The 26054-nt window shown below is 43.5% G+C and overlaps 1 protein-coding gene across 4 annotated transcripts in view; it reads right to left on the reverse strand.

The window, feature by feature from the left end:
• Positions 1-99: 99 nt before the first annotated feature.
• The window catches only part of LOC122556264 (nipped-B-like protein), a 547720-nt gene continuing 521765 nt past the window's right edge, over positions 100-26054 (reverse strand). For all 4 annotated transcript variants that reach the window (XM_043702901.2, XM_043702895.2, XM_043702914.2 and 1 more), the window contains 2 exons: positions 6612-6797; positions 100-1095 (listed from right to left, as the gene is read on the reverse strand). In XM_043702901.2, coding sequence (XP_043558836.2) covers positions 730-1095; positions 6612-6797 — 552 coding nt within the window. In that variant the 3' untranslated portion in view covers positions 100-729. The remainder of the gene's footprint in view (positions 1096-6611; positions 6798-26054) is intronic.

Here is a 26054-nt window from a genome sequence, read left to right on the forward strand (position 1 = left end):
TTTTTTACAGAATTTTTTTTACCAATATTGAGGAAATTTAAACCTCCTACACATGCACTTGACATAAAAAACACAACCAACTGGAAACAGACAGGTAACAAAGAGAGGTAAAAAATTTATTGCAGTATTTGTTCCGCCAGTTTGTTTTGGCTGGGGATCCCTTTTTTCTTGTTTTGCCAGAGTGACCCTAATACATTTAAATCTACATTTACAAAACAAAAAAAATCAAATAAAATCTCCCATGTAGGTCACAGATACTGCATGCTTTCATTAGAATAAATTATATCCAGCACAGTCTGGCATTGTACATCCTGTAAAATAACTTCTCTCTGGAACTTCTGCTACACTAAAGAAAGCCATTGCTGCTAGGTTAAACTCCAAGAACACTTTATTAAGAACATTAACAGACTAAATTCCAACATTCACTTAACTTTTATTTTTAAACAGAATTCTTTTTCCAAGATATAAACAATTTTTTGTTTTGTTAAACTATAATACAGTGGGAGTTAAAATCAATCAAGAAGGTTCGGCTGTACAACAGCGAAGGAAGCTCCCACGAGAAAATGGTATCTGACAATTGCTTTCTTCTCGTCTGTCTCCGGGTCTGGATCCCAGTAGAGTTTTGCAGACTGTGAAACCATACATTTCGTAAGTGTTGTCAGAATATGGTCTTTTAGCCCCAAGTTAATTCTCCTCACTGCTGTGAATTTGGCTGCAGTTTTAGTTGTGTTAGCAGGAAGATCCTTCCTTTGCTGCATACAGCGATCGTAAAGTCTGAACAACTTTGTTAGTCAGCTTATTTGCACTTGTCAGAGCAATTTTCTTGTAAATGATGTCCGACTCTTTGATACTGTCAACCCAAGGCACCAGTTTGCGGCCCTCTCTGCGTTTAGCCTCTGTCCAGGAGCCACTATATGAACCGGCCATCCAATGAACACTGAAACCACTGCTGGTCTTTTCCACAACTCTTGCAATCTGGGGCCGGTCTTTATATTTGGGGCAGCAGATGGCAATCACATCCATTACTTCCACAGCTTCATGTAGCTGAGCTCCAAGATCCCCTGGGTCAGACAATCTTTTAGATCTTCTGGTTGCCTTAGAGATGATTGGAAAGAGAAGGGATTTGTTAAAATGTAGTTGAATGACAGCACATGACTCCAAAAAATACAGACAGCTACCTAAGTAAAAGGAACTAAACATCAACATTAGACCCCAAGAAGGTGAGCATGTCTGAACAGCAGCACTGGGCCCTTCAAGAAGTACAGGTAACAGTGTTTGAATGACAGCAGGGGAAAATGGGAACCAGGAGAATACAATGTAACAAATACAGATAGACAGTTAACGATTGTCCTTCGTTATGTCCTCTTGAATCCAAATAAAATTATTATAGGAACAGTAGTAGACTTTGTCTGCCATTCCATGCGATCTGATTGCAGCCTTCACTCTACTCCTGCCCGTCCCCCATAACTCTCCACTCCTTGGCAAACAAAATTCAGTGGAACTTTGCCCAAATATATTCAATATCCAAGCCTTCTTTAGTCCACGGGGAAGAGTTTTAGAAGATTTCAATTACCCTGTAGTGCCCTTCTCTCTGAGCCAGGAGGCTGAGGTTCAAGATCTACTTGCTCCAGAGATAAGAAAGAAATTTTCTGAACAGATTGATTTGAAAAACAGATTCCCTAGGAATTTGAAGCAGGAGTGGACAAATAAACCTTTCGAGCTTGCTCTGCCATTTAACGTGATCACAGCTGATCTCACCCTGGTCTCAACCCCAATTTCCTGCCTGCTCCCCATCACACTTTATCCTGCTTTGGATCAGAAACTTATCTGTTTCTTTCTCAAACCTACTGATTTATTCTGCCTCCAGTGCACTCTGGGGCAGTGAGTTCCACAGATTCACAACCTTCTGAGAGAAGCAGTTTCTCATCTTTTTAAACCTACCTCCTCTCACTCTATACCTGTACCCTCTTGTTTGAGACTGTCCCACATGGGGGAACATCTGTTCCATGTCCACCTTAGCATTTTATATCCCCCCTCCATCCCCTCATTCTTCTGAACTCCAGTGAGTACAAGCCCAAGCTATTGAACTGCTCCTCGTATGACAGTCCTTTCATCCCTGGGATCAAGCTGCAGTAGCAGACCAAAACTGGACACACTGTTTGAAATGTATATAACTGTAACAACACTTCTTCACTTATACATTCCAATCCTTTTGCAATAAATGTTAGGATTGCATTTGCCTTTCTTATTTTATGCTGCACCTGCATATCCACTTTCTGATATGCATTGGCACACTTGTAATCTGCTTCTCATTTGAATAATAATTTGCCCTTTTGTTTTTCCAGCCAAGATGGATAACCTCACACTTACTGAGATTAAACTCCATCTGCCAGATTCTGACCCATTCTCCAAGACTACCAATGTCCACCTGTAAACTCCATTTCCTCATCACTTCCTGCGTTCCCACCAATTTTAGTAGCATCCACGAACTTTGCTTAGTTACACTTTGTCCTTGCAGTTAAGGGCAGCACGGTGGCACAGTAGTTAGCACTACTGCCTCACAGCAGCAGTTCAATTCCCACCTCAGGCAACTGTCTGTGTGGAGTTTGCACGTTCTCCCCGTGTCTGTGTGGGTTTCCTCCGGGTGCTCCGGTTTCCTCCCACAGTCCAAAGATGTGCACGTCAGGTAAATTGGCCATACTAAATTGCCCGTAGTGTTAGGTGAAGGGGTAAATTTAGGGGAATGGGTCTGGATGGGTTGCTCTTTGGAAGGTCAGTGTGGACATGTTGGGCCGAAGGGCCTGTTTCCACACTAAGTAATTTAATGTAATAATTAAATAGATTGCAACTAGTTGAGATCTGAGAACTGAACCCTGTGGATGGAAGGAGAAGCGTTGAAACTAGAGACCTGTGAGTATAGAGTTTATACGCAGTTGGAGAGGCTGGGAATGATAAGGGAGAGTTAAAGAGTCCTGCAGCATGGAGACAGGCCCTTCAGCTTAAACTGGTCAATTCCCCACCCCGTGATAAGACTGCTTGCATTCACCCTGTCTATGCCTCTCATGATCTTATACACTTCTATAAGATTTCCCCTTAGTCTCCTATGCTCTAAAGAAAAATGTCCTATCTTGTCCAACGTCTTCCTATAACTCAGTCTCTTGAGCCTTGGCAACATCCTTCCTATAGCTAGGTGACCAAAACTGAACACAATGCTCCAAGTGCGGTCTCACCAACATCCTGTACAACTGCAACATAACTTCCCAATCTCCAAACTCAATGCCCTGACTGACGAAGGCCAGTGTGCCAAAAGGCTTCATCCCAAAAAACAAGAACAAAAAAGAAAATTTACAGCCCAGGAACAGGCCCTTCGGCCCTCCAAGCCTGAGCCGATCCAAATCCACTGTCTGAACCCATCGCCCAATTCCTAAGCATCTGTATCCCTCTGCTCCCCACCGACTCATGCATCTGTCCAGACGCATCTTAAATGAATTTACCGTGCCTGCCTCTACTACCTCTGGTGGCAACACGTTCCAGGCACCCACCACCCTCTGTGTAAAGTACTTGCCGCATGTATCCCCCTTAAACTTTTCACCTCTCACCTTGAAAGCGTGACCTCTCATTACTGATTCCTTCACCCTAGGAAAAAGCCTCCCTCTATCTACCGTCTATACCCTTCATGATTTTGTAGACCTCAATCAGGTCTCCCCTCAATCTCCTTTCTTCTAATGAAAACAATCCTAACCTACTCACCTCTCTTCATAGCTAGCACCTTCCATACCAGGCAACATCCTTGTAAACTTTCTCTGAATCCTCTCCAAAGCGTCCACATCCTTTTGGCAACCAGAACTGTACACAGTATTCTAAATGTGGCCGAACCAAAGTCTTGTATAATTTTAACATGACTTGCCAGCTCTTATACTCAATACCCCGTCTGAAGAAAGCAAACATACCCTATGCCTTCTTGACCACTCTATCCACCTGTGCAGCCACCTTCAGGGTACAATGGACATGGGGGTGGGGGAACCTGATTGAAGTCTATAAAATCACCTGTACCTGTGTTTTTGCTTTTGCTGCTCTTTATTTACTTATCTCTGCTACTTAACTCTGTCATCTGCCTGTATTGCGTGCAATACAAAGCTTTTCACTGTGCCTCAGTACACGTGACAATGAATTCAATTCAATCACGAAGGGTATAGACAGGGTGGATAGAGATTAGCTTTTTCCCTGGGTGAGGGATTCAATAACGAGAGGTCATGCATTCAAGGTGAGAGGTGAAAAGTTTAATGGGGATACACATGGAAAGTACTTTACACAGAGGGAGCTAGATGACTGGGACGCGTTGCCACCAGAGGTAGTAGAGGCAGGCCCGATAGATACAATTAAAGTGCATCTGGACAGATGCATGAGTCGGTGGGGAGCAGAGAGATACAGATGCTTAGGAATTGGGCGATAGGTTTAGACAGTGGATTTGGATCGGCTCAGGCTTGGAGGGCCGAAGGGCCTGTTCCTGGGCTGTAAATTTTCTTTGTTCCTTGTTCTCTTTGTACTACGTCCTGTTTGAGTCGATCTGTTTTAGGAAGGATGTTATTTAGCTGGAGAGGGTCCAGAAAATGTTTACAATGATGTTGTCTGGAGTGGAAGGTTTGAGTTATAAGTAATGGCTGGGACCTGTTTCCACTGGAGCGAAGGAGGTTGAGGGATGACCTTATAAAGGTTTATAAAATCATGAGGGATACAGATAAGGTGAATGGCAGGTGACTTTTCCCTCTCTGGGATTTCAAGACTAGGGGCATATTTTTAAGGTGAGAGGAGAAAGATTTTAAAAAGACCCAAAGGGGAATTTTTTTTTTTAAAAAGAGAGTGATCAGTGTCTGAAATGAACTTCTAGAGTACAGAGGATGCAGGTACAGTTACAACATCCAAATGTCTTTTAAGTAAGTACATGAATAAGAAACGTTCAAATGGATGTGGACCAAGCGTAGGCTGTTGGGAAATAGTTTAGTTTGGGATTATGGTTGACATAGTCTAGGTGAACCGAAGGGTCTGTTTCACTCTATAGCACCACACTTGTTACAGTTCAGAAAAGGATTCATTTATCTGGCCCTTTGCTTTCTATCAGTCAGCCAATCCTCTATCCAAGCTAATACTCTATCCTTAAGCCAGAGATTTGGCCTTCTGGATCAGTCTTTAATGCTTCCTGGAAGTCTAGATATATCATATCCATTGGATTCCATTAGCTACTTGGCTGGTTATACCCTTAAAGAACTCCAGCATATTTGTCAAGCACGAATTGTGTTTAATTTCGGTCACTATATTATAGGAAGGATGTTATTAAACTGGGCAAAGTGCAGAAGAAATTTACAAGAATGTTGCCTGGACTCAAGGGTCTGAGGTGTAGGGAGATGGTCAAACAAGCTAGAACTGTTTTCCTTAGAGAGTACGAGACTGAATGCACTCTCTTTTTCCCAGGGTTGGGGTATTGAGGTCGAGAAGGCATCAGTTTAAAGGTTAGATGGGAAAGAATAAAAGGGAACCTGAGGGGCAATTTTTTTTAAACACAGACAGTGGTACGCACATGGAATGAGCTGCCAGTGAAAGTGGTTGAGGCGGGAATATTAAACAACATTTAAAAGGCAAGTGGACAAATACACGGACAGGAAAGGTTTAGAAAGATATAGGCCAAGTGCTTGTCCTGTGCTGTAGGACTATATGACTTGACCTTCTTGAAGCTGTGCTGACACTGGTGAATTGAGCTTTGTTTTCCCCAGTGTTCAGTTATCTGCTCCTTCATGACTTACTCCAGCAACTTCCCCAGTATAGACAAACTAACAGGTGGAAATAAAGAAAAAGTAACATCTCTGAATAGGTTGATTAAAAATATGTATCCGTCATTAAATAAGGAGACCAAAACTCAACAAGTATTTCAGATGCAGCCTCACCAATGCCCTGTGCAGTTGTGGAAAGACTTATCCATTTTATGCCACATCCATCTTGCACTAAAGACAAATATTCCTATTTAGATTTGATCTATGCGCTAATTTTGTGGGATTCACCTCCAAGGATACCCAGACCAGTCCTCTCTGCGTTGAAGTTTTTGGCTTTGTCTCTTTACTTAATTTTTTGCATTTGCCAAAGTGAAGAACTTCTCAGGATTTCCACATTAAACTCCATTTGCCTACTCACTTAAGCTCCATTTATTACCAAGGGCATGAAATGCAAATAAGCCAAATGAATACTTCGTGCTAGACTTCCTAATAAACAATCCAAGAGCCACTTTATGAAATGCCCATAATTAATCAAAATCTTTGACACTTTTGGAGAAAAAGTTTGAAATCAAAGTTCAGTTCATAATAGGGTCAGTGGAGAGACACTTGGGCAATCTGAAATGGTCAGTCGCACACAGTGGGGTACGGCTGAACCTCTAAATTAGAGGGATGAAGATCCAAGTCCCAAAGAACTTGGAGAACTGCATCATGGTTTTTAAATACATTATAAGATTTATAAGCAAATTAATTCAGATGGGGAAGGCAAATGGGGAGAAATTGAACTCAAAAGGACATCAATTTTGTTGTTATATAGGCCATGACACCAACTCCTGTTCGATTCCTTACCCCTGCAATGCCTCCACCAGTTCGCTCCTCTCCATCACTCTCCTCATCATCAGTTTCTGCATTGTTTTTTGGGCTACTTGCTCCAAGAAGTGCGTTGATTGCCTTATTACGGGCTGCAGTGCTGGCAGACACTTCCCCATCTTCATCCTCTTCATCAGGATCCAAGTGTTCCATCAGCGTTTTAAACTGAAAGAAAGTCAACAAGAATGGATAAGCAGAGCAGTGTAAAATTTGCAGATCACACAAAATCAGGAAACATAATAAATAACAAGGACCGGAGAAAGTGAGGACTACAGATGCTGAGATTAGAGTCGAAGAATGTGGTGCTGGAAAAGCACAGTTGGTCAGATAGCATCTGAGGAGCAGGAGTGTTGACGTTTCAGGCATTCCTGATGAAGGGCTAATGCCCCAAACGTTGACTCTCCTGCTCCTCGGATGCTGCCTGACTTGCTGAGATTTTCCAGCACCACACTCTTTGACTCTGATCTCAGCATCTGTAGTCCTCACTTTCTCCGGTCCTTAGCTACTTGGCTGATTATACCCTTAAACTCTCAACTCCAAATAACGAGGACAGTCACACACTTCAAGGGGAGTGAAGTGGGAAGATACATGGTATGTGAAATTTATCAAAAATATGAAGTTATTCATTTTGAGAACCAACAATAATGCAGCTTTTCATAAAATGGAATCCATTTGTCCTATGTGGTCTTGGAAACCTGCAACATTATATCTGAAAAAGAAAGATAAGGTTTGAAGCATCACACATTATGAAGCAGGGAAGGCTAATAAAGGGCAAATAAAACCCAAAAGAACGGTGGATGTGGAAATTTAGAAACAAAAACAGAAATTGCTGGAAAAGCTCAACAGATCTGGCAGCATCGGTGGAGAGAAATCAGTTAACCCAGTTCTGAGGAAGGGTCACTGGATTGGAAGTGTTAGCTCTAAAAAAGGGCAATGCTGTTGACATGTTGTAGACAGACTTTTTAAAGGCATTTGATAGAGTGCCGCACAACAGACCTTCAGCAAAGGTTGAGTTTATAGCATAAAAGGGATAAAAGAGAGTCAGTGGCTTCATGGTAGCATAATATAGGAAGGATGTGGAAGCTTTAGGGAGGGTGCAGAGGAGATTTACCAGGATGCTGCCTGGACTGGAGGGCAAGTTTTAGCCCGAACATTTCAATTCCCCCTCCCACGCTGCCAATGACATGCAGGTCGTGGGCCTCCTCCACCACTACTCCCTCACCACCCGATGCTTGGAGGAAGAACGCCTCATCTTCCGCCTCGGAACACTTCAACCCCAGGGCATCAATGTGGGCTTCACCAGTTTCCTCATTTCCCCTTCCCCCACCTTACCCCAGTTCCAACCTTTCAGCTCAGCACCATCTTTATGACCTGTCCTACCTGCCAATCTTCCTTCCCACCTATCTGCTCCATCCACCTATTGCACCTTCTCCCAGCCCCACCCTCCTCCCATTTATCCCTCCATCCCGGAGGGCTCCTGCCTGAAACGTCGATTTTCCTGGTCCTCAGATGCTGCCTGACCTGCTGTGCTTTTCCAGCACCACTCTAATCTGGACTCTGATCTCCAGCATCTGCAGTCCTCATTTCCGCCATATCCTTCTAAATCTTTCCTGTCAATGTATTTGTCTAAATGCCTTTTAAATGTTATTAATGTTATTAACCTCCACCACTTCTGCTGGCAGCTCATTCCATATGCGTACCACCCTCTGTGTAAACAGTTGCCCCTCAGATTCCCTTTTATTCTTTCCCCTCTAACCTTAAACTGATGCCCACTAATCCTCCATTCCCCAACTCTAGGAAAAAGACTGAGTGCATTCATCCTATCCGTGCCTCTCATGATCTTATACACTTTTGTAAGTTTCTCCCTCAGTCTTCTACGATCTAAAGTCCTAGTTTATCCAACCTCTCCCTGTAACTTAGTCCCTTGAATCCAGCCAACATCCTTGTAAATTTCTTCTGCACACTTTCCAGTTTAATAACATCCTTCTTAATGGCAAGGTGACCAAAATCGAACACAATACTCCAAGTGTGGCCTCAGCAATGTCCTGAATAAATGCAACATAACTTCCCAACTTCTATATTCAAAATCCTGACTGATGAAGGCCAGTGTGCCAAAAGCCTTCTTCATTGCCCTGTCTACCTGGGACTCCACTTTCAGAGAACTGTGAACCTGAACTCCAAGATCTTTCTGTTCCACTACATTCCTTAAGGCCCTACCATTCACCATGAAACTCCAATCTTGATTCGACTTTCCAAAATGCGTGGCCTCACACATCTATATTAAACTCCATTTGCCATTTCTTGACCCACTTCACCAGCTGATCGAGATCCCGCTGCAATTTCTGATAACCTCCCTCACTCTCCACGATTCCACCTATTTTAGTGTCATCTGCAAACTTACAAATCATGCCTTGTACATTCTCATCCAATCATTGATATAGATAACAGCATTGGACCCAGCACCAATCCTGAGGTACCACCACTAGTCATAGGCCTCCAATAAGCATTCTTCCATTATTATCTTCTGTTTCCTACCATCAAGCTAATTGTGTATCCAATTTGCCAGCTCTCCTTTTTTTCCTGTGTGATCTAGCTTTCCTGAAGACGGGCTCATGCCCAAAACGTCGATTCTCCTGCTCCTTGGATGCTGCCTGACCTGCTGCGCTTTTCCAGCAACACATTTTCAGCTCTGATCTCTAGCATCTGCAGACCTCACTTTCTCCTAGCCTTCCAGATCAGCCTATCATGTGGAACCTTATCAAAAGCCTTAATGAAATCCATACAGACTATGTCTACCACCTTGCTCTTGTCAACCTCCCTGGCTACTTCAAAGAACTCTAACAAATTTGTGAGGCATGACCTTCAAAGCGCAAAGCCATGCTGATTACTTGCAATGAAATAGTCTTTCCAAATGCACTTCTCTGTTTTGAACTTCATCTGTCGCCTATTCACCCACTCCAACTTTTGGAGTTCTGCTCAGTTTACAATACTTCAAATTTTGTTTTATTCACAAACTCTGAACGGTTACCTGCACACCAAGAACTAGGTCATCAATATACATCTCTCACATAGGGTAAGTAAGGGTTCCAATACTGACCTCTGGACTCCACTCCACACCACCTCCATCTTAAAAAATATAACAACCATAGGCCACTCAGCTCAACATTCAATTAGGTCACGCTGATCTTCTACTTCAACGCCAATTTCCCACACAATCTCCATGTCCCTCAATATCATTAGTGTTCAGAAACCTCTTGATTTCTGTCTTGTATCTAATCATTGACTGAGCTTACTGCTCCCTGGTATACAGAATTCCAAAGATTCACCACCATCTGAGTGAAACAATTACTCGTCATCTCGGCCTTAAATGGCCTACCTCTTATTCTAAAATTATAGCCCCTGGTTCTAGAGTCACCAGTCAGAGAAAACATTCGATCTATGCTCAGTGTATGAAACTCAGCAGGTCTGGCAGTATCTGTGAGGGGGAAATAAACTCAACATTCAGAGGCTACAATGACTTGAAACATTAACCGTTTCTCTCTTTGGAGATGCTGCCAGACTTAAGAGTTTCTCTAGAATTTTCTTTTTATTGCACATTTCCACCATCTGCAATATTTCGTTTTATTTACATCCAGCCTGTCACACCCTGTAGGAAGTTTGTAATGTTCAAAGAGCTCACGGTGGCTCAGTGGTTAGCACTGTTGTCTCACAGCACCAGGGTCCCAGGTTCGATTCCAGCCTCGGGCGACTGTCTGAGTGGAGTTTGCACATTCTCCCCGTGTCTGTGTGGGTTTCCTCCGATTTCCTCCCACAATTCAAAAGATGCGCAGGTCAGGTGAATTGGCCATGCTAAATTGCCCATAGTGTTAGGTGCATTAGTCAGAAGGAGATGGGTCTGGGTGGGTTACTCTTCAGAGGGTCGGTGTGGACTGGTTGGGCCAAAGGGCCTGTTCCCATACTGTATGGAATCTAATCTGCTTTCACCTCTCAATCTTTGAAAGTCCCTTACAGTCAGAAACAGGCAAAGTTATAATGGGGAGCATAAGATGGCAGATGAATTAAATACTTATTTTGGTTCTGTCTTCACAAACAAAGACTCAAATAATGTCCCAAAAATATTGGGCAACACATGGTCTAGCGAGAGAGGAAATGAAGGAAATCAGTATTAGTAGGGAAATGATTTTGGGAAATTGATGGGATTAAAAGGTCAATAAATCCCCAGGGACTGAAACCTTTTTTCTACAGAATTTAAGGAATAGCCCTAGAAATACAGAGGAACCTCGATTATCCAAATATCGGATTATCTGGCAAGATTGCAAGGTCCCGATGTTTGGCTGAACTATGTTATTCAGCACTGAAAACGTGTTGCTGGAACTCCTTTCAGCTCTGATCTCCAGCATCTGCAGACCTCACTTTCTCCTCCTATGTTATTCAGCACTCAATTAACCAAATGAAATATTCCCCGCCTGTGTCTTTCAGATAATCGAGGTTCCTCTGTAGTCTACTTTAGAAACAGTGAGTACGTAGTTGGTAATCTTTCAGGATTCAATAAACTTGAACAGTTCCAACAGATTACAGGGTAGTCAATGTAACCTATTACATTAAATGGAGAAAATAAGCAGTTCTGGCAGCGTCTCTGTGAAGACTGTCTGACTTCTTACAAAACTCAGCATGCTTGTTGAGATTTCCAACAGCCATAATATTTCACTTTTATTAGAGCATGAAATAATGGGAGGTTATTAGAAATGAATGGCAATAATCATGGAGGATTTTAATTTACAAATAGATTAGAAAATGGGCAAAGTTAGACTAGCTGAAGCAGAATGTTTTTGGGATACTGTCATAGAACAGCATGTTTCCAGAGCTGACCAGAGAGTAACTTGGGGAATGTTTCAGGGAACATCTCTGGGGGACACGCACCAAACAAGCCCACCGCCCTGTGGCTGACCGCTTCAACTTCTTCTCCCATCCCATGCCAGGGACTAGCAAATCCTGGGCCTCCTCCATCACCAACTCCAACCCATCCGACACCTGGAGGAAGAATGCCTCATGTTCCACCTTGGGACTCTCCAACCACACAGCGTCAACATTGACTCCACCAGTTTTGTCATCGCCTCTCTTACCACCCCACTCCAAAACCCCATCCCAGATCCAACCCTTCAACTTGGCACTGCTCTCTTGAACTGTCCTACCTGTCCATCTTCCTTCCCACCTATCTGCTCAACCTTCCCCTCTGACCCATCACCATCAACCCCCACCTGTGCCAACCTACCGCCTTCCCTGGTACCTTCCCCCCCAGCCCCATCCCCACTCTCCTATTTATCTCTCAGCCCCCTCCCCCCTCCCACATTCCTGATGAACGGCTTGAATTTCACAGATTCACAATCCTTTGGGGGAAGTAGTTTTTCCTCACCTCTGTCTTAGGACAAGGGGTAGCAAATTTAAAACAACGACCTCTCATCCTAGAATGCCCCACAAGAGGAAGCATCAGCTCCATGTTTATTTTATTTATACCTTTTATCATCTTGAATACCTCAATGTGATCTCCCGTCATTCTTCTAAATTCCAGAGCATAGGCCTTAACAGTTCAATCTCTCTTCATACAACAAACCATCATCTCTGGGATCAATCTAGTGAACCTCCTCTGAACTGCCTCCAATGCCACATCTTTCCTTAAATAAGGGAACCAAAATAGTGCACAATATTCCAGGTTTCACCAACGCCATAAGACATAGGAGCAGAAATTAGGCCATTCAACCCATTGAAGAGAAAGTGAGGACTGCAGATGCTGGAGTACCAGAGTTGAAAAATGTGGTGCTGGAAAAACACAGCAGGCCAGGCAGCATCAGAGGAGCAGGAGAATCAACATTTCGCACATGAGCCCTTATGCCCGAAACGTTGATTCTCCTGCTCCTTGGATGCTGCCTGGCCTGCTGTGTTTTTCCAGCACCACATTTTTCATCTCATTCAACCCATTGAGCCTGCTCTGCTATTCAATCATGGCTGATTTTTTCAACCTAATTTTCCTGCTTTTTCCCTGTAACCTTTGATTTCCTTGGCAATCAAGAACTTATCTATCTCTGTTTTAAATATACTCAAGGACCTGGCCTTCTGTGGCAATGAATTCCATAGATCTCTGGCCGATGATATTTCTCCTTATCTCAAATCTAAATGGTCTTCCCTTTATTCTAAGGCTGTGCCCTCGGGTCCTTGCCTCTCCTGCCAATGGAATCATTAAATCCACTTTATTATCTGCTATACCTGCATGATAATTTTCTGTGACTGACAAATGATCCTCTGTACTGTAGGAAGTTGAAGTCTCTCCCAGTTTAGACAATAGGTCACCTTCCCATTTTCCGACCAAAATGCATGACCTCACACTTATCCATGTTAAACCCCCTCTCCCACATTTAGGCCCACTCTCCTTACCTATCTATATCCATTTGTAAGCTTATTTCCTCATTGCAATTTACCGTCCCACCTATTTTTTGTGTCATCTGCAAATTTGGCCGCGAGTCTTCTATCCCTGATCAAAGTCGTTAATGTAGATTGTGAATAGCTGGGGTCCAAGGACCGAACGCTGTGGCACCCCACTAGTTACTTCTTGCCATCCAGAAAAAAAACCCATTTATCCCAACTCTGTCTTCTGTCCATCAGCCAGTCACTTATCCAAGCTAATAAATTACCCCTAATTCCGTATGATGCAACCTTATGAGTTAACTTTTAGCGCGGCACCTTATCGAACACTTTCCGGAAGTCCAGATTGGTTACATTGACAGCATCCCCATTGTCCACTTTGCTTGTTACATCTTCAAAGAACTCTAGCAAATGAATCAAACATGATTTATCCTTCATAAAACCCATGCTTACTCTAACGGATAGTGTTTTGACTTTCCAAAGATTGCTTCCTTGATAATTGATTGTAATATTTTCCCAACAACAGACGTTAAACTAGCTGGTCTATAATTTCCCACATATTGCCTCCCTCCCTTTTTGAATAAGGGCATTACATTCAATGGCATAGTGGTTAGCACTGCTGCCTCACATGCCAGGGTCCCAGGTTTGATTCCAACCTCGGGAGACTGTGTGTGGAGTTTGCACATTCTCCCCATATCTGTGTGGGTTTCCTCCGGGTGCTCCGGTTTCCTCCCACAGTCCAAAGATGTGCAGGTCAGGTGAATTGGCCATGCTAAGTTGCCCATAGTGTTAGGTAGACTAGTCAGAGCGAAATGGATCCGGGTGGTTTAAATCTTCGGAGGGTTGGTGTGGGCTGGTTGGGCCGAAAGGCCTGTTTCCACACTGTAGGGAATCTAATCTAATCTTCCCTTTTGTAAACCGAGAGAAGCTTTTGCTATTCTTTTTGATATTTCGTGCAGGTTCTCTTTCATAATTTACTTTCGCTCCTCTTATTTGTTTTTTAAAAGTATCTCTTTGTTTATATTTGGAAGTTTCCCAATCTTCCAGCCTGCCACTGTTGTAGGTTGCTTAAGGTACATTAGATTTGGTATTCTGCAACAAAATAGGATAAACTGATGGCCTCAGTGACTGCACTCTTGGGTAACAGCAATTATTATACAAGTGAATTGTACATCTGATTTAAGAGATAGTGTAGTGGATCCAAGTGTAGTATTTTAAATTTAAATAAGAGCAAGATGATGACACAGGAGCAGAGTGACAGCGAACCTGAAAATTAAAAGATCAACACAGATGCAGTGACTGATATTTCAATATACACAGAATTCAATTCAAAAAGAATACCAAAGGGAAGACCCATCACCACGGTCAAATAATAATGTAAAGATAGTATTAAAATTAAACAACAATGACTAAAAGATTAATACAGAAAGAAAAATTAGTGTAAGAAAGCTAACTAGCTAGAAAAACAAAAGTAGGTTGCAAGGAGTTTCCAAAGATATCTGGCAAGGTGAACAGTTCAAGTGAATGCTGGTTTTATAGAAACTGACCTGGTGAATTAATAACTTAAAATAAGGAGATGGCAGATGAATGGAGCATGTATTTTGCATTGGTTTTCACTGTAAAGGATATAAATAACAACCCAGGAATACATATAAGTCAGGGAGATGGAAGGGAGAGAAGGACGAACTCAAACAATTTAGAATCATGAGGAAAGTGGTACTGAGTAAATTGTTGTAACAGCAGGCTGACAAGTTCTCCTCATGTCTTCATCTGAGAACCTTGAACAAAATGGATAGTCATAGAGTCATAGAGATGTACAGCATAGAAACAGACCCTTCGGTCCAACCCATCCATGCCGACCAGGTATCCCAACCCAATCTAATCCCACCTGCCTGCACCCGACCCATATCTCTCCAAACCCTTCCTATTCATATACCCATCCAAATGCCTCTCAAATGTTGCCTCCACCACATCCTTTGGCAGCTCATACCATACACGTACCACCCTCTGCGAGAAAAAGTTGCCCCTTCGGTCTCTTTTATATCTTTCCCCACTCTCCCTAAACCTATGCCCTCGATTTCTGGACTCCCTGACCCCAGGGAAAAGACTTTGTCTATTTACCCTGTCCATGCCCTCATAATTTTGTAAACCTCTATAGGGTCACCCTTCAGCCTCTGATGCTCCAATGGAAAACAGCCCCAGCCTATTCAGCCTCTCCCTGTAGCTCAGATCCTCCAACCCAGGCAACAACCTTGTAAATCTTTTCTGAACCCTTTCAAGTTTCACAACATCTTTCCGATAGAAAGGAGACCAGAATTGCACGCAATATTCCAACAGTGGCCTAACCAATGTCCTGTACAGCTGCAACATGACCTCCCAACTCCTGTACTCAATACTCTGACCAATAAAGGAAAGCATACCAAATGCCTTCTTCACTATCCGATCTACCTGTGACTCCCACTTTGAAGGAGCTATGAACCTGCACTCCCAAGGTCTCTCTGTTTAGCAACAATTTCTAGGACCTTACCATTAAGTGTACAAGTCCTGCTAAGATTTGCTTTCCCAAAATGCAGCACCTCGCGTTTATCTGAATTAAACTCCATCTGCCACTTCTCAGCCCATTGGCCCATCTGGTCCAGATCCTGTTGTATTCTGAGGTAACCCTCTTCGCTGTCCACTACACCTCCAATTTTGGTGTCATCTGCAAACTTACTAACTGTACCTCTTATGCTCGCATCCAAATCATTTATGTAAATGACAAAAAGTAGACGGCCCAGCACCGATCCTTGTGGCACTCCACTGGTCACAGCCCTCCAGTCTGAAAGATAACCCTCCACCACCACCCTCTGTTTTCTACCTTTGAGCCAGTTCTGTATCCAAATGGCTAGTTCTCCCTGTATTCCATGAGATCTAACCTTGCTAATCAGTCTCCCATGGGGAACCTTGTCGAATATCTTACCGAAGTCCATATAGATCACATCTACTGCTCTGTCCTCATCAATCTTCTTTGTTACTTCTTCAAAAAACACAATCAAATTTGTGAGACATGATTTCCCACGCACAAAGCCACGTTGACTATCCCGAATCAGTCTTCGCCTTTCCAAATACATTAGATTAGATTACTTACAGTGTGGAAACGGGTCCTTCGGCCCAACAAGTCCACACCGCCCCGCCGAAGCGCAACCCACCCATATCCCTACATTTACCCCTTACCTAACACTACGGGCAGTTTAGCATGGCCAATTCACCTGACCTGCACATCTTTGGACTGTGGGAGGAAACCAGAGCACCCGGAGGAAACCCACGCAGACACGGGGAGAATGTGCAGACTCCACACAGTCAGTCGCCTGAGGCGGGAATTGAACCCGGGTCTCTGGTGCTGTGAGGCAGCAGTGCTAACCACTGTGCCACCGTGCCGCCCATGTACATGCTGTGCCTCAGGATTCCCTCCAACAACTTGCCTACCACCGAGGTCAGGCTCACCGGTCTATAGGTCCCTGGCTTGTCTTTACCGCCCTTATTATACAGTGATGCATTGGTTCTATTTTTCCAAAGGTCCCTTGATTTGAGGAAGATTAGAATGGAAAATAGCAAATGTAACTCCTTCAGTCATAGAATCATACAGCACTGAAACAGACCCTGCAGTCCAACTCGTCCATGCTGGCAAAGTTACTAAACTAAACAAGTCCCATTTACCTGCATTTGGCCCATATCCCTCCAAACCTTTCCTGTTCATGTACCTATCCAAATGTATTTTAAATGCTATAACTGTACCTGCATGTACCACTTCCTCTGGCAGTTAAATCCACATACAAATCCTCCTGTGTGAAAAAGTTGCTCAAGTCCCTTTTAAATCTTTCTCCTCTCACCTGAAAAATGTGCCCCATCCGAGGGAAAAGGTCTTTGCTATTCACCTAATCTATGCCCCTTATGATTTTATAAACCTCTACAAGGTCACCCTATGTTCCAATGAAAAACCTCCCAGCCTATAACTTGAAACATTCCATTCCTGGCAACATCCTGGTAAAACTTTTTAGAATGCCCTACAATTTAATAATATCGTTCCTATAGCAGGGCAACCAGAACTGCTCACAGCACTCCAAAGGTGGCCTCATAACATCCTGTACAACCTCAACATGACATCCCACTCTATACTCAAAGGTCTGAGCAATGAAGGCAAGCGTGCTAAAGGCCTTCTTAACCCATGTCTACCTGTGATACAATATTCCCTCATTCTGTCTGACAAAATTACTCAGGGACCGACCACTAACTGTCCTCGCTTGATTCACCAAAATACAATACTTTGCATTTATCCAAATTAAACTCCATCTGCCTCTTAATAGTCCAACTGATCAAGATCCTTTTGTAATCTTAGATTATCTTCTTCACTGTCAACTATACCACCAATTTTGGTGTCATCCACAAACTTACTAACCTTGCCTCCTAAACTCTCATCTAAATCGTGTATGTAAATGACAAACAACAGTGCACTCAGCAGCCATCCCTGTGGAACACTGCTGGTCACAGGCCTCCACTCTGAAAAACAATCCTTTAACACCGCCACATATCCCACTGTCTAGCCAATTTTGTATCTAATTGACGTACTTCTCTCTGAATCCTATAAATGATGAACCCACATTCCTGATGAAGGGCTTATGGCCAAAATGCCGATTCTCCTGCTCCACAGATGCTGCTTGGACTGTTATGCTTTTCCAGCACCACACTTTTCGACTCTGATCTCCAGCACCTGCAGTTCTCACTTGCTCCTGAATCCCATGTGATCCAACTTTACTAACTGGTCTACCACGCGCAACCTTGTCAAAGGCTCGACTAAAGTCCAAGTTGACAACGTCTATCACTCTGCACTCATTTATCTTTTTGGTTTCAATGTCATACAGTAAGGAAACAGATTCTTTGGTTCAACCAGTCCATGCTGAACATAATCCCAAACTAAACCACTCCCACCTGTCTGCGTCTGGCCCAAATACCTCCAACTGTTTCTATTCATGTACTTATCTAAATGCCTTTTACACACTGTAACTGTGTCTGCATCCACCACTTCCTCAGGAAGTTCATTCCATATGTAAACCCCTCTTTGTGAAAACAAATTGCTCTTTTTAAAAATCATTTTTCCTCTCACCGTAAAAATATGCCCCCTAGACATAAAATCCCCCATCCTAGAGGAAAGACACCTATCATTAACCTTATCAACACCTCTCATGATTTTATTAACCTCTACAAGGTCACCTCTCAACTTCTTAGGTACCAGTGGGAAAAAGTTCCAGCCTTTCTTTACATCTCAAGCCTTCCATACCCAGCAACATCCTTGTAAATCTTTTCTGAATCCTTTCAAGTTTCACAACATCCTTCTGATAGGAAGCAGACCAGAAGTGCACACAATATTCCAAAAGTGGCCTAACCAATGTCCTGTACAGCCGCAACATAACCTCCCAACTCCTATGCTCTGACCAATAAAGGAAAGCATACCAAATGCCTTCTTCAGTATCCTATCTACCTGCGACTCTACTTCTGACCCTATGACCCTTCATGAAAGGGTGTGGGAAATACAGCAGTAGGTCAGCATGTGGATTGATTGAGCAGAAAGCAATGGTTAAGTCAAGCAAGTCTAATAAGAAGAACAGGCTTAATGAACGCAGCGGGATTGGAGATCTAAAGTCTATTTATTTTAATACAAGGTGCATAACAGGGACGACAGAGGAGCAGAGAGCCTTGATTAGTACATGGAACTATGTTGCAGCCATTACAGAAACTTGGTTGAGAGAATGGCAGGATTGGCAACTCAATGTTCTAGAGTTTAGATGTGTCAGCAATGTACAAGGGGTGGGGAAGTTGCATTACCAATTACACTCTGTTCTGCTATAACATGGTAGTTGCAGTCCCATGCAACCTTACGTTATAGAAAATCGTGCAATAGAAATAATGGGGCCTTTGGAAAAACAGGGTTGGGGCAGACCAGCAATATATCAGTAAAAATCTAAACAAAAATAATAATTAGCCAAAATAAATGATAGAACAGTCTAAATTTTTAAATCATATTTGAGTGAACGAATACAGTAAATTTAGCATTTTAAGGGGTTTTGGAGTTTGCTGAGCTATAGTAAAGAACTGTATTAAGATGGGTGCAGGATCATCACCAACATCATCATTACTTTCAGGTGCAGTTCTGGGTGTAGGGTTACGACGGAAAAAAATATTTAGTCCAGAATGGATGGCTTATTGTGCCCAAATAGTTTCTTTGGGGTAGGCTTAAAAAGGGCATCTAGTTGTTGCTATTTTGCTATTTCATAAAGAAGCTGTTAATCGGGTGCCAGATAAGACTTCATGCCACGAGTCGCTATCCTGCTGCTTTCTTCATTGTAGTCATTGCTTTCTAAGAGCTGCCGCAGCTTTTCAACTTCCCTCAGGTCAGAAGACGAAAGAAAAGTGCTAAGTTCTGTGGTGCTGCATCCTGGACTTAACTGTCTTCATCTTGAACTTCAAACTCCCCCCACAGCAACAAGTTTTGTAGATCAACTGTTCAGAGGTCTTCGCAATGGGACAAAAGCAGCTCATTGACATCCTCCACTGTGCCACCAAAGTTGGTCATTCATGTTGCAGATGGATAAACCTTTACTTAGGCCACATTTGGAGTACAGTGCGCAGTTTTGGTCATCACACTATAGTAAGGATGTAAAGGCTTTGGAGAGTGAGCAGAAGAGGTTTACCAGGATGTTGTCTGGATTGGAGTGTATTAGCTATAAGAACAAACTTGGATTGTTTTTGCTTGAGTGCCAGAGGCAGAGGGTGACCTCACACAAGCATGTAAAGGCATGGATAGGGTGGACAGTCAGATGTTTAAGGTGAGATACGGGATGTTGAAAGGAGACTGGAGAGAAATTTTTTTTTTGTTTTACGCAGAGACGGTAGGTACCTGGAATGCGCTGTTTGGGGAGGTGGTAGAAGCAGCTACAACAACAACGTTTAAGAGGCATTTAGACAGACACACAGACAAAGAATAGAGCGATATGGACCAGGTGTAGGCAGATGGGATTAGTTTGGAACAACATCACGTGTTGACACAGATATAGTGGGCAAAAGGGCCACATGCTGTACTGTTCTATAGGGAGTCACGGAAGAGACTTTCACTTGTTGCCATCCCTAAGTGCCCTTGAACTGAGTGGCTTGCTAGGTCATTTCAGATGTGAGTCTTGCATTGCCCTAGGCCAAACTGGCTAAAGTTGGTAGACTTCCTTCCCTAAGGACATGAATGAACCAGTTGGATATTTGTGACAATCCATGATCATTTCATGGCAGTAATACTGAGACTAGCTTTCAATTCCAAATTTATGAACTGAATTAATTTGCTATGGATGAGGCCAGACCCCCTCAGAACATTTTAAGGTAGCCCAGATCCTAACTTTTTCTTCTTTTAAAGGCAGATATAAAGTGAATATTCCAGGAGTGATGCAGCTGGTCAAACCACTCGGCTTGCAGCAAAACAGAACTTATTTACACAATACGAACAAAAGAAAACAGAATTTAGAATAACTTGACTATTTGAAAACCCAACTGACTTGATATAGCAAATTAACTACGGAACGGTTCCAATCCCTGCAACATCCCATAAACACACCCCTTGGCAAAAGATAAATTCAAACATAGGTTCTTAGAGACAACAGAGATTTCAGAGAGGCAGGCAAGAAACATCTGATGAAGCATGGAACCCCTTCGCACTATAACAGCTTCTCTGCTACCAGCAGGTTCTGACTGCTTGCTAAACCAAACCAAACTAGAAAAAAAACCTGAACTGGGAGAACTGGCTAGTCCCCTGCCATTGTTTAAAGTAGCCTCTTCCAGACATTTCAGCACTTCTGTCTTTATGACCCCTTTGAAATAAACAAGGTCAAAATAACCTTGTTAAAGGGGCAGCATCATCACAAATTCCATCAACTGCTATGGTGGATTTGAATCTACGTCCCCACAATTAGTTTCACCCCCCCGGATTACCATTACATGACCACCTGCATCTTTGTTAACCTACTCTCCTTCTATGTTAACCACCCAAAACATCATGAGCTTTTGCATAGCAAACTTTTAGACCAAAGATCATAAGATGCAAGATACAGGAACCAAACTAGGCAATCAGCTCATTCAGTTTGCTTCACTAGCCTCCTGGCCTTCACCCCTTATGAATCAAGACGATTTCTAATGGTCTTAAGTAGAACATAAGACATAGGAGTGGAAGTAAGGCCATTCGGCCCATCGAGTCCACTCCGCCATTCAATCATGGCTGATGGGCATTTCAACTCCACTTACCCTCATTCTCCCCATAGCCCTTAATTCCTTGTGACATCAAGAATTTATCAATTTCTGCCTTGAAGACATTTAGCGTCCCGGCCTCCACTGCACTCTGCGGCAATGAATTCCACAGGCCCACCACTCTCTGGCTGAAGAAATGTCTCCGCATTTCTGTTCTGAATTTACCTCCTCTAATTCTAAGGCTGTGTCCACGGGACCTAGTCTCCTCGCCTAATGGAAACAATTTCCTAGCGTCTACCCTTTCCAAGCCATGTATTATCTTATAAGTTTCTGATAGATCTCCCCTTAATCTTCTAAACTCCAATGAGTACAATCCCAGGATCCTCAGCCGTTCCTCGTATGTTAGACCTACCATTCCAGGGATCATCCGTGTGAATCTCCGCTGGACACGCTCCAGTGCCAGTATGTCCTTCCTGAGGTGTGGGGACCAAAACTGGACACAGTACTCCAAATGGGGCCTAACCAGAGCTTTATAAAGTCTCAGTAGCACAACAGTGCTTTTATATTCCAACATAGAACAATACAGCGCAGAACAGGCCCTTCGGTACTCAATGTTGCGCTGATGCATGGACTTTCTCAGCTAGTCCCCCTACACTATCCCATCATCATCCATGAGCTTATCTAAGGATTGTTTAAATCTCCCTAATGTGGCTGAGTTGACTACCTTAGCAGGTAGGGTATTCCACGCCTTTACCACTCTGTGTAAAGAACTTGCCTCTGACATCTGTCTTAAATCTATCACCCCTCAATTTGTGGTTATGCCCCCTTGTACAAGCTGACATCATCATCCTAGGAAAATGTTTTTCTCTGTCGACCCTATCTCATCCTCTGATCATCTTGTATGTCTCTATCAAATCCCCCCTTAGCCGCCTTCTTTCCAATGAGAAAAGACCCACGTCTCTCAGCCTTTCCGCATAAGAGCTTCCCTCCAGACCAGGCAACATCCTGGTAAATCTCCCCTGCACCTTTTCCAATGTTTCCACGTCCATTTTGTAATGGGGCGACCAGAACTGTACACAATATTCCAAGTGTGGCCGCACCAGAGTTTTGTACAGTTGCAGCATGATATTGTGGTTCTGGAACTCAAACCTAACACACCGTATGCCTTCTTCACAGCACTATCCACCTGGGTGGCAACTTTCAGGGATCTATGTGCATGGATGCCAAGATCCCTCTGAACATCCACACTACCAAGAATCTTTCCATTGACCCAGTACTCTGCCTTCCTGTTAATCTTCCCAAAGTGCATCACCTCACATTTAGCTACATTGAACTCCATTTGCTACCTCTCAGCCCAATTCAGCAGTTTATCCAAGTCCCCCTGCAACCTGTAACATTCTTCCAAACTGTCCACTACTCCACCGACTTTAGTGTCATCTGCAAATTTACTAATCCATCCACCAATGCCTGCGTCTAAGTCATTTATGAAAATGACAAACAGCAGTGGTCAGAAAACAGACCCAGGCTGAATATTTTCCATCAACCACCACTCGCTGTCTTCTCTCAGAAAGCCAGTTTCTAATCCAAACTGCTAAATCACCCTCAATCCCATGCCTCTGCATTTCTCCATCAGCCTATGTGGGGAACCTTATCAAAGGCTTTACTGAAGTCCAAATATACCACGTCAACTGCCCATCCTCATCTACATGCTTGGTCACCTTCTCAAAAAACTCAATGAGGTATGTGAGACATGATCTGCCCTTGACAAAACCATGTTGACTATCTGAAATCAAATTGTTGCTTGCTAGATGATTATAAATCTTATCTCTTATAATCCTTTCTAAAACCTTTCCTACAACAGAAATAAGGCTCACTGGTCTATAATTACCTGGGTCATCTCTAATGCCCTTCTTGAACAAGGGCACAACATTTGCAATCCTCCAGTCCTCTGGTACTAAACCTGTAGACAATGACGACTCAAATATCAAAGCCAAAGGCTCTGCTATCTCTTCCCCAGCTTCCTAGAGAATCGTTGGATAAATCCCATCCGGCCCAGGGGACTTGTCTACTTTCACTCCTTCTAGAATTGATAACACCTATACGTAATTAACCTCAATCCTTTCTAGTCTAATATCTCGTACCTTATTTTTCTCCTTTACAATATTCTTCTTTTCCTGAGAAAACACCGATGAGAAATGTTCATTTAGCACCTCTCCGATCTCTAGTGTCCACACTCAACTTCCCACTTCTGTCTTTGGCCCTATTCCTACCCTAATCATCCTTTTATTCCTCACATACCTATAGAAAGTTTAAGGGTTGTCCTTTATTCTATTTGCTAAAGACTGCTCGTGTCCTCTCTTTGCTCTTCTTAACTCTCTCTTTAAATCCTTCATGGCTGATCTGAAACTCTCCATCACCTCATCAACATATAAGCCTCATTTCTTCTTCTTAACAAGAGATGCAATTTCTGTCGTAAACCATGGTTCCCTTACCTTATCGCTTCCTCCTTGCCTGACAGGGAGGCACCTATCAAGGACACGCAATATCTGTTCCTTAAACCAGCTCCACATTTCCATTGTCTGCATCCCCTGCATTTTGCTACCCCATTCTATGCATCCTAATTCTTGCCTAATCACATCATAATTACCCTTGCCTCATCGATAACTCTTGACCTGTGTTATGCACCAATCCCATTCCATTGCTAAACTAAACGTAACTGAATTATGGTCACTCTCCAAAGTGCTCACATACAACTAAATCAAACACCTGGCCTGGTTCATTACTAAGCACCAGATCCAGTGTGGTCTCCCCTCTTGTCAGCCCTTTGACATACTGTGTCAGGAAACCCACCTGTACACAGATGGGGTACTGGGCTAATGGTCGGATACTTGTAGTGTGGATGAGCAGAGGGATCTTGGTGTCCATGTACACAGATCTCTGAAAGTTGCCACCCACGTAAATAGTGCGGTGAAGGCGGCATATGGCGTACTGGCTTTTATTGGTAGAGGAATTGAGTTCCGGAGCCCTGAGGTCATGTTGCAGTTGTATAAGACTCTGGTGCGGCCGCATCTGGAGTATTGTGTGCAGTTTTGGTCGCCATACTATAGGAAGGATGTGGAGGCACTGGAATGGGTGCAGAGGAGGTTTACCAGGATGTTGCCTGGTATGGTAGGAAGATCGTATGAGGAAAGGCTGAGGCACTTGGGGCTGTATTTATTGGAGAAAAGGTTTTGGGGTGACTTGATAGAAGTGTACAAGATGATTAGGGGTTTAGATAGGGTTGACCATGAGAACCTTTTTCCATGTATGGAGTCAGCTATTCCGAGGGGACATAGCTTTAAATTAAGGGGTGGTAGGTATAGGACAGATGTTAGGGGTAGATTCTTTACTCAGCGAGTTGTGAGTTCATGGAATGCCCTGCCAGTAGCAGTGGTGGACTCTCCCTCTTTATGGGCATTTAAACAGGCATTGGATAGGAGGATAGTGGGCTAGTGTAGGTTAGGTGGGCCTGGATCGGCGCAACATCGAGGGCCAAAGGGCCTGTACTGCGCTGTATTTTTCTATCTTCTACACATTGGACAAAAACTGATCCATCCGACGTACTAGAACTATAACATTTCCAATCAATGTTGGGGTAGTTAAAGTCCCCCATAATGACCATCCTGTTCCTTTCACTCCTACCTAGGATAACGTTGCTAATCCTCTCTTCCACTTCCCTGGAGCTCTGCGGAGGCCATAAAAAACTCCCAGCACTATGACCTCTCCTCTCCTGTTTCTAACCTCAGCCCACACTACCTCAGTGGACGAGTCCTCATCAAGTCCTCGAGTACTGTGTGCAGTTCTGGTCGCCTCACTTTAGGAAAGATGTGGAAGCTTTGGAGAGGGTGCAGAGAAGATTTACCAGGATGTTGCCTGGAATGGAGAATAGGTCGTACGAGGATAGGCTGAGTGTGCTAGGCCTTTTCTCATTGGAACGGCGAAGGATGAGGGGTGACTTGATAGAGGTTTATAAGATGATCAGAGGAATAGATAGAGTAGACAGTCAGAAACTTTTTCCCCGGGTACAACAGAGTGTTACAAGGGGACATAAATTTAAGGTGAAGGGTGGAAGGTACAGGGGGGATGTCAGGGGTAGGTTCTTTACCCAGAGAGTGGTGGGGGCATGGAATGCGCTACCTGTGGGAGTGGCAGAGTCAGAATCATTTGTGACCTTTAAGCGGCAATTGGATAGGTACATGGATGGGTGCTTAAGCTAGGTCAAATGTTCGGCACAACATCGTGGGCCGAAGGGCCTGTTCTGTGCTGTATTGTTCTATGTTCTAAAAGTTCTGTCAGCCACCATTATACTATCTTTGACTAACAAGGCCACGCCTCCCCCTCTTTTACCACCTTGCTTGTTTTTAATGAAAGATCTAAACCCTGGAACCTACAACATTCATTCCTCACCCTGTTCTATCCATGTCTCCAAAATGGCCACAACATTGAAGTCCCAGGTACCTATCCAAGCTGCAAGCTCACCTACCTTATTTCGAATACTTCTGGTGTTGAAGTAGACACACTTCAAACCACTTCGCTGTCTGCCAGCATATTCCTGTGACCCCGAAATCCTGTCCCTGTCCTTCCTACTCTCATCCTCTTGTGCACTGCAGCTACATCTCCGGTTCCCATCCCCCTGTGCACTGCAGCTACATCTCCGGTTCCCATCCCCCTGCTGAGCTAGTTTAAACCCACCCGAATAGCACCAAA

This window comes from Chiloscyllium plagiosum, unplaced genomic scaffold (genome assembly GCF_037043375.1).
Source record: "Chiloscyllium plagiosum isolate Xiang-an unplaced genomic scaffold, Cpla_swu_hap1 HiC_scaffold_2, whole genome shotgun sequence".
Taxonomy (NCBI): Eukaryota; Metazoa; Chordata; class Chondrichthyes; order Orectolobiformes; family Hemiscylliidae; genus Chiloscyllium; species Chiloscyllium plagiosum.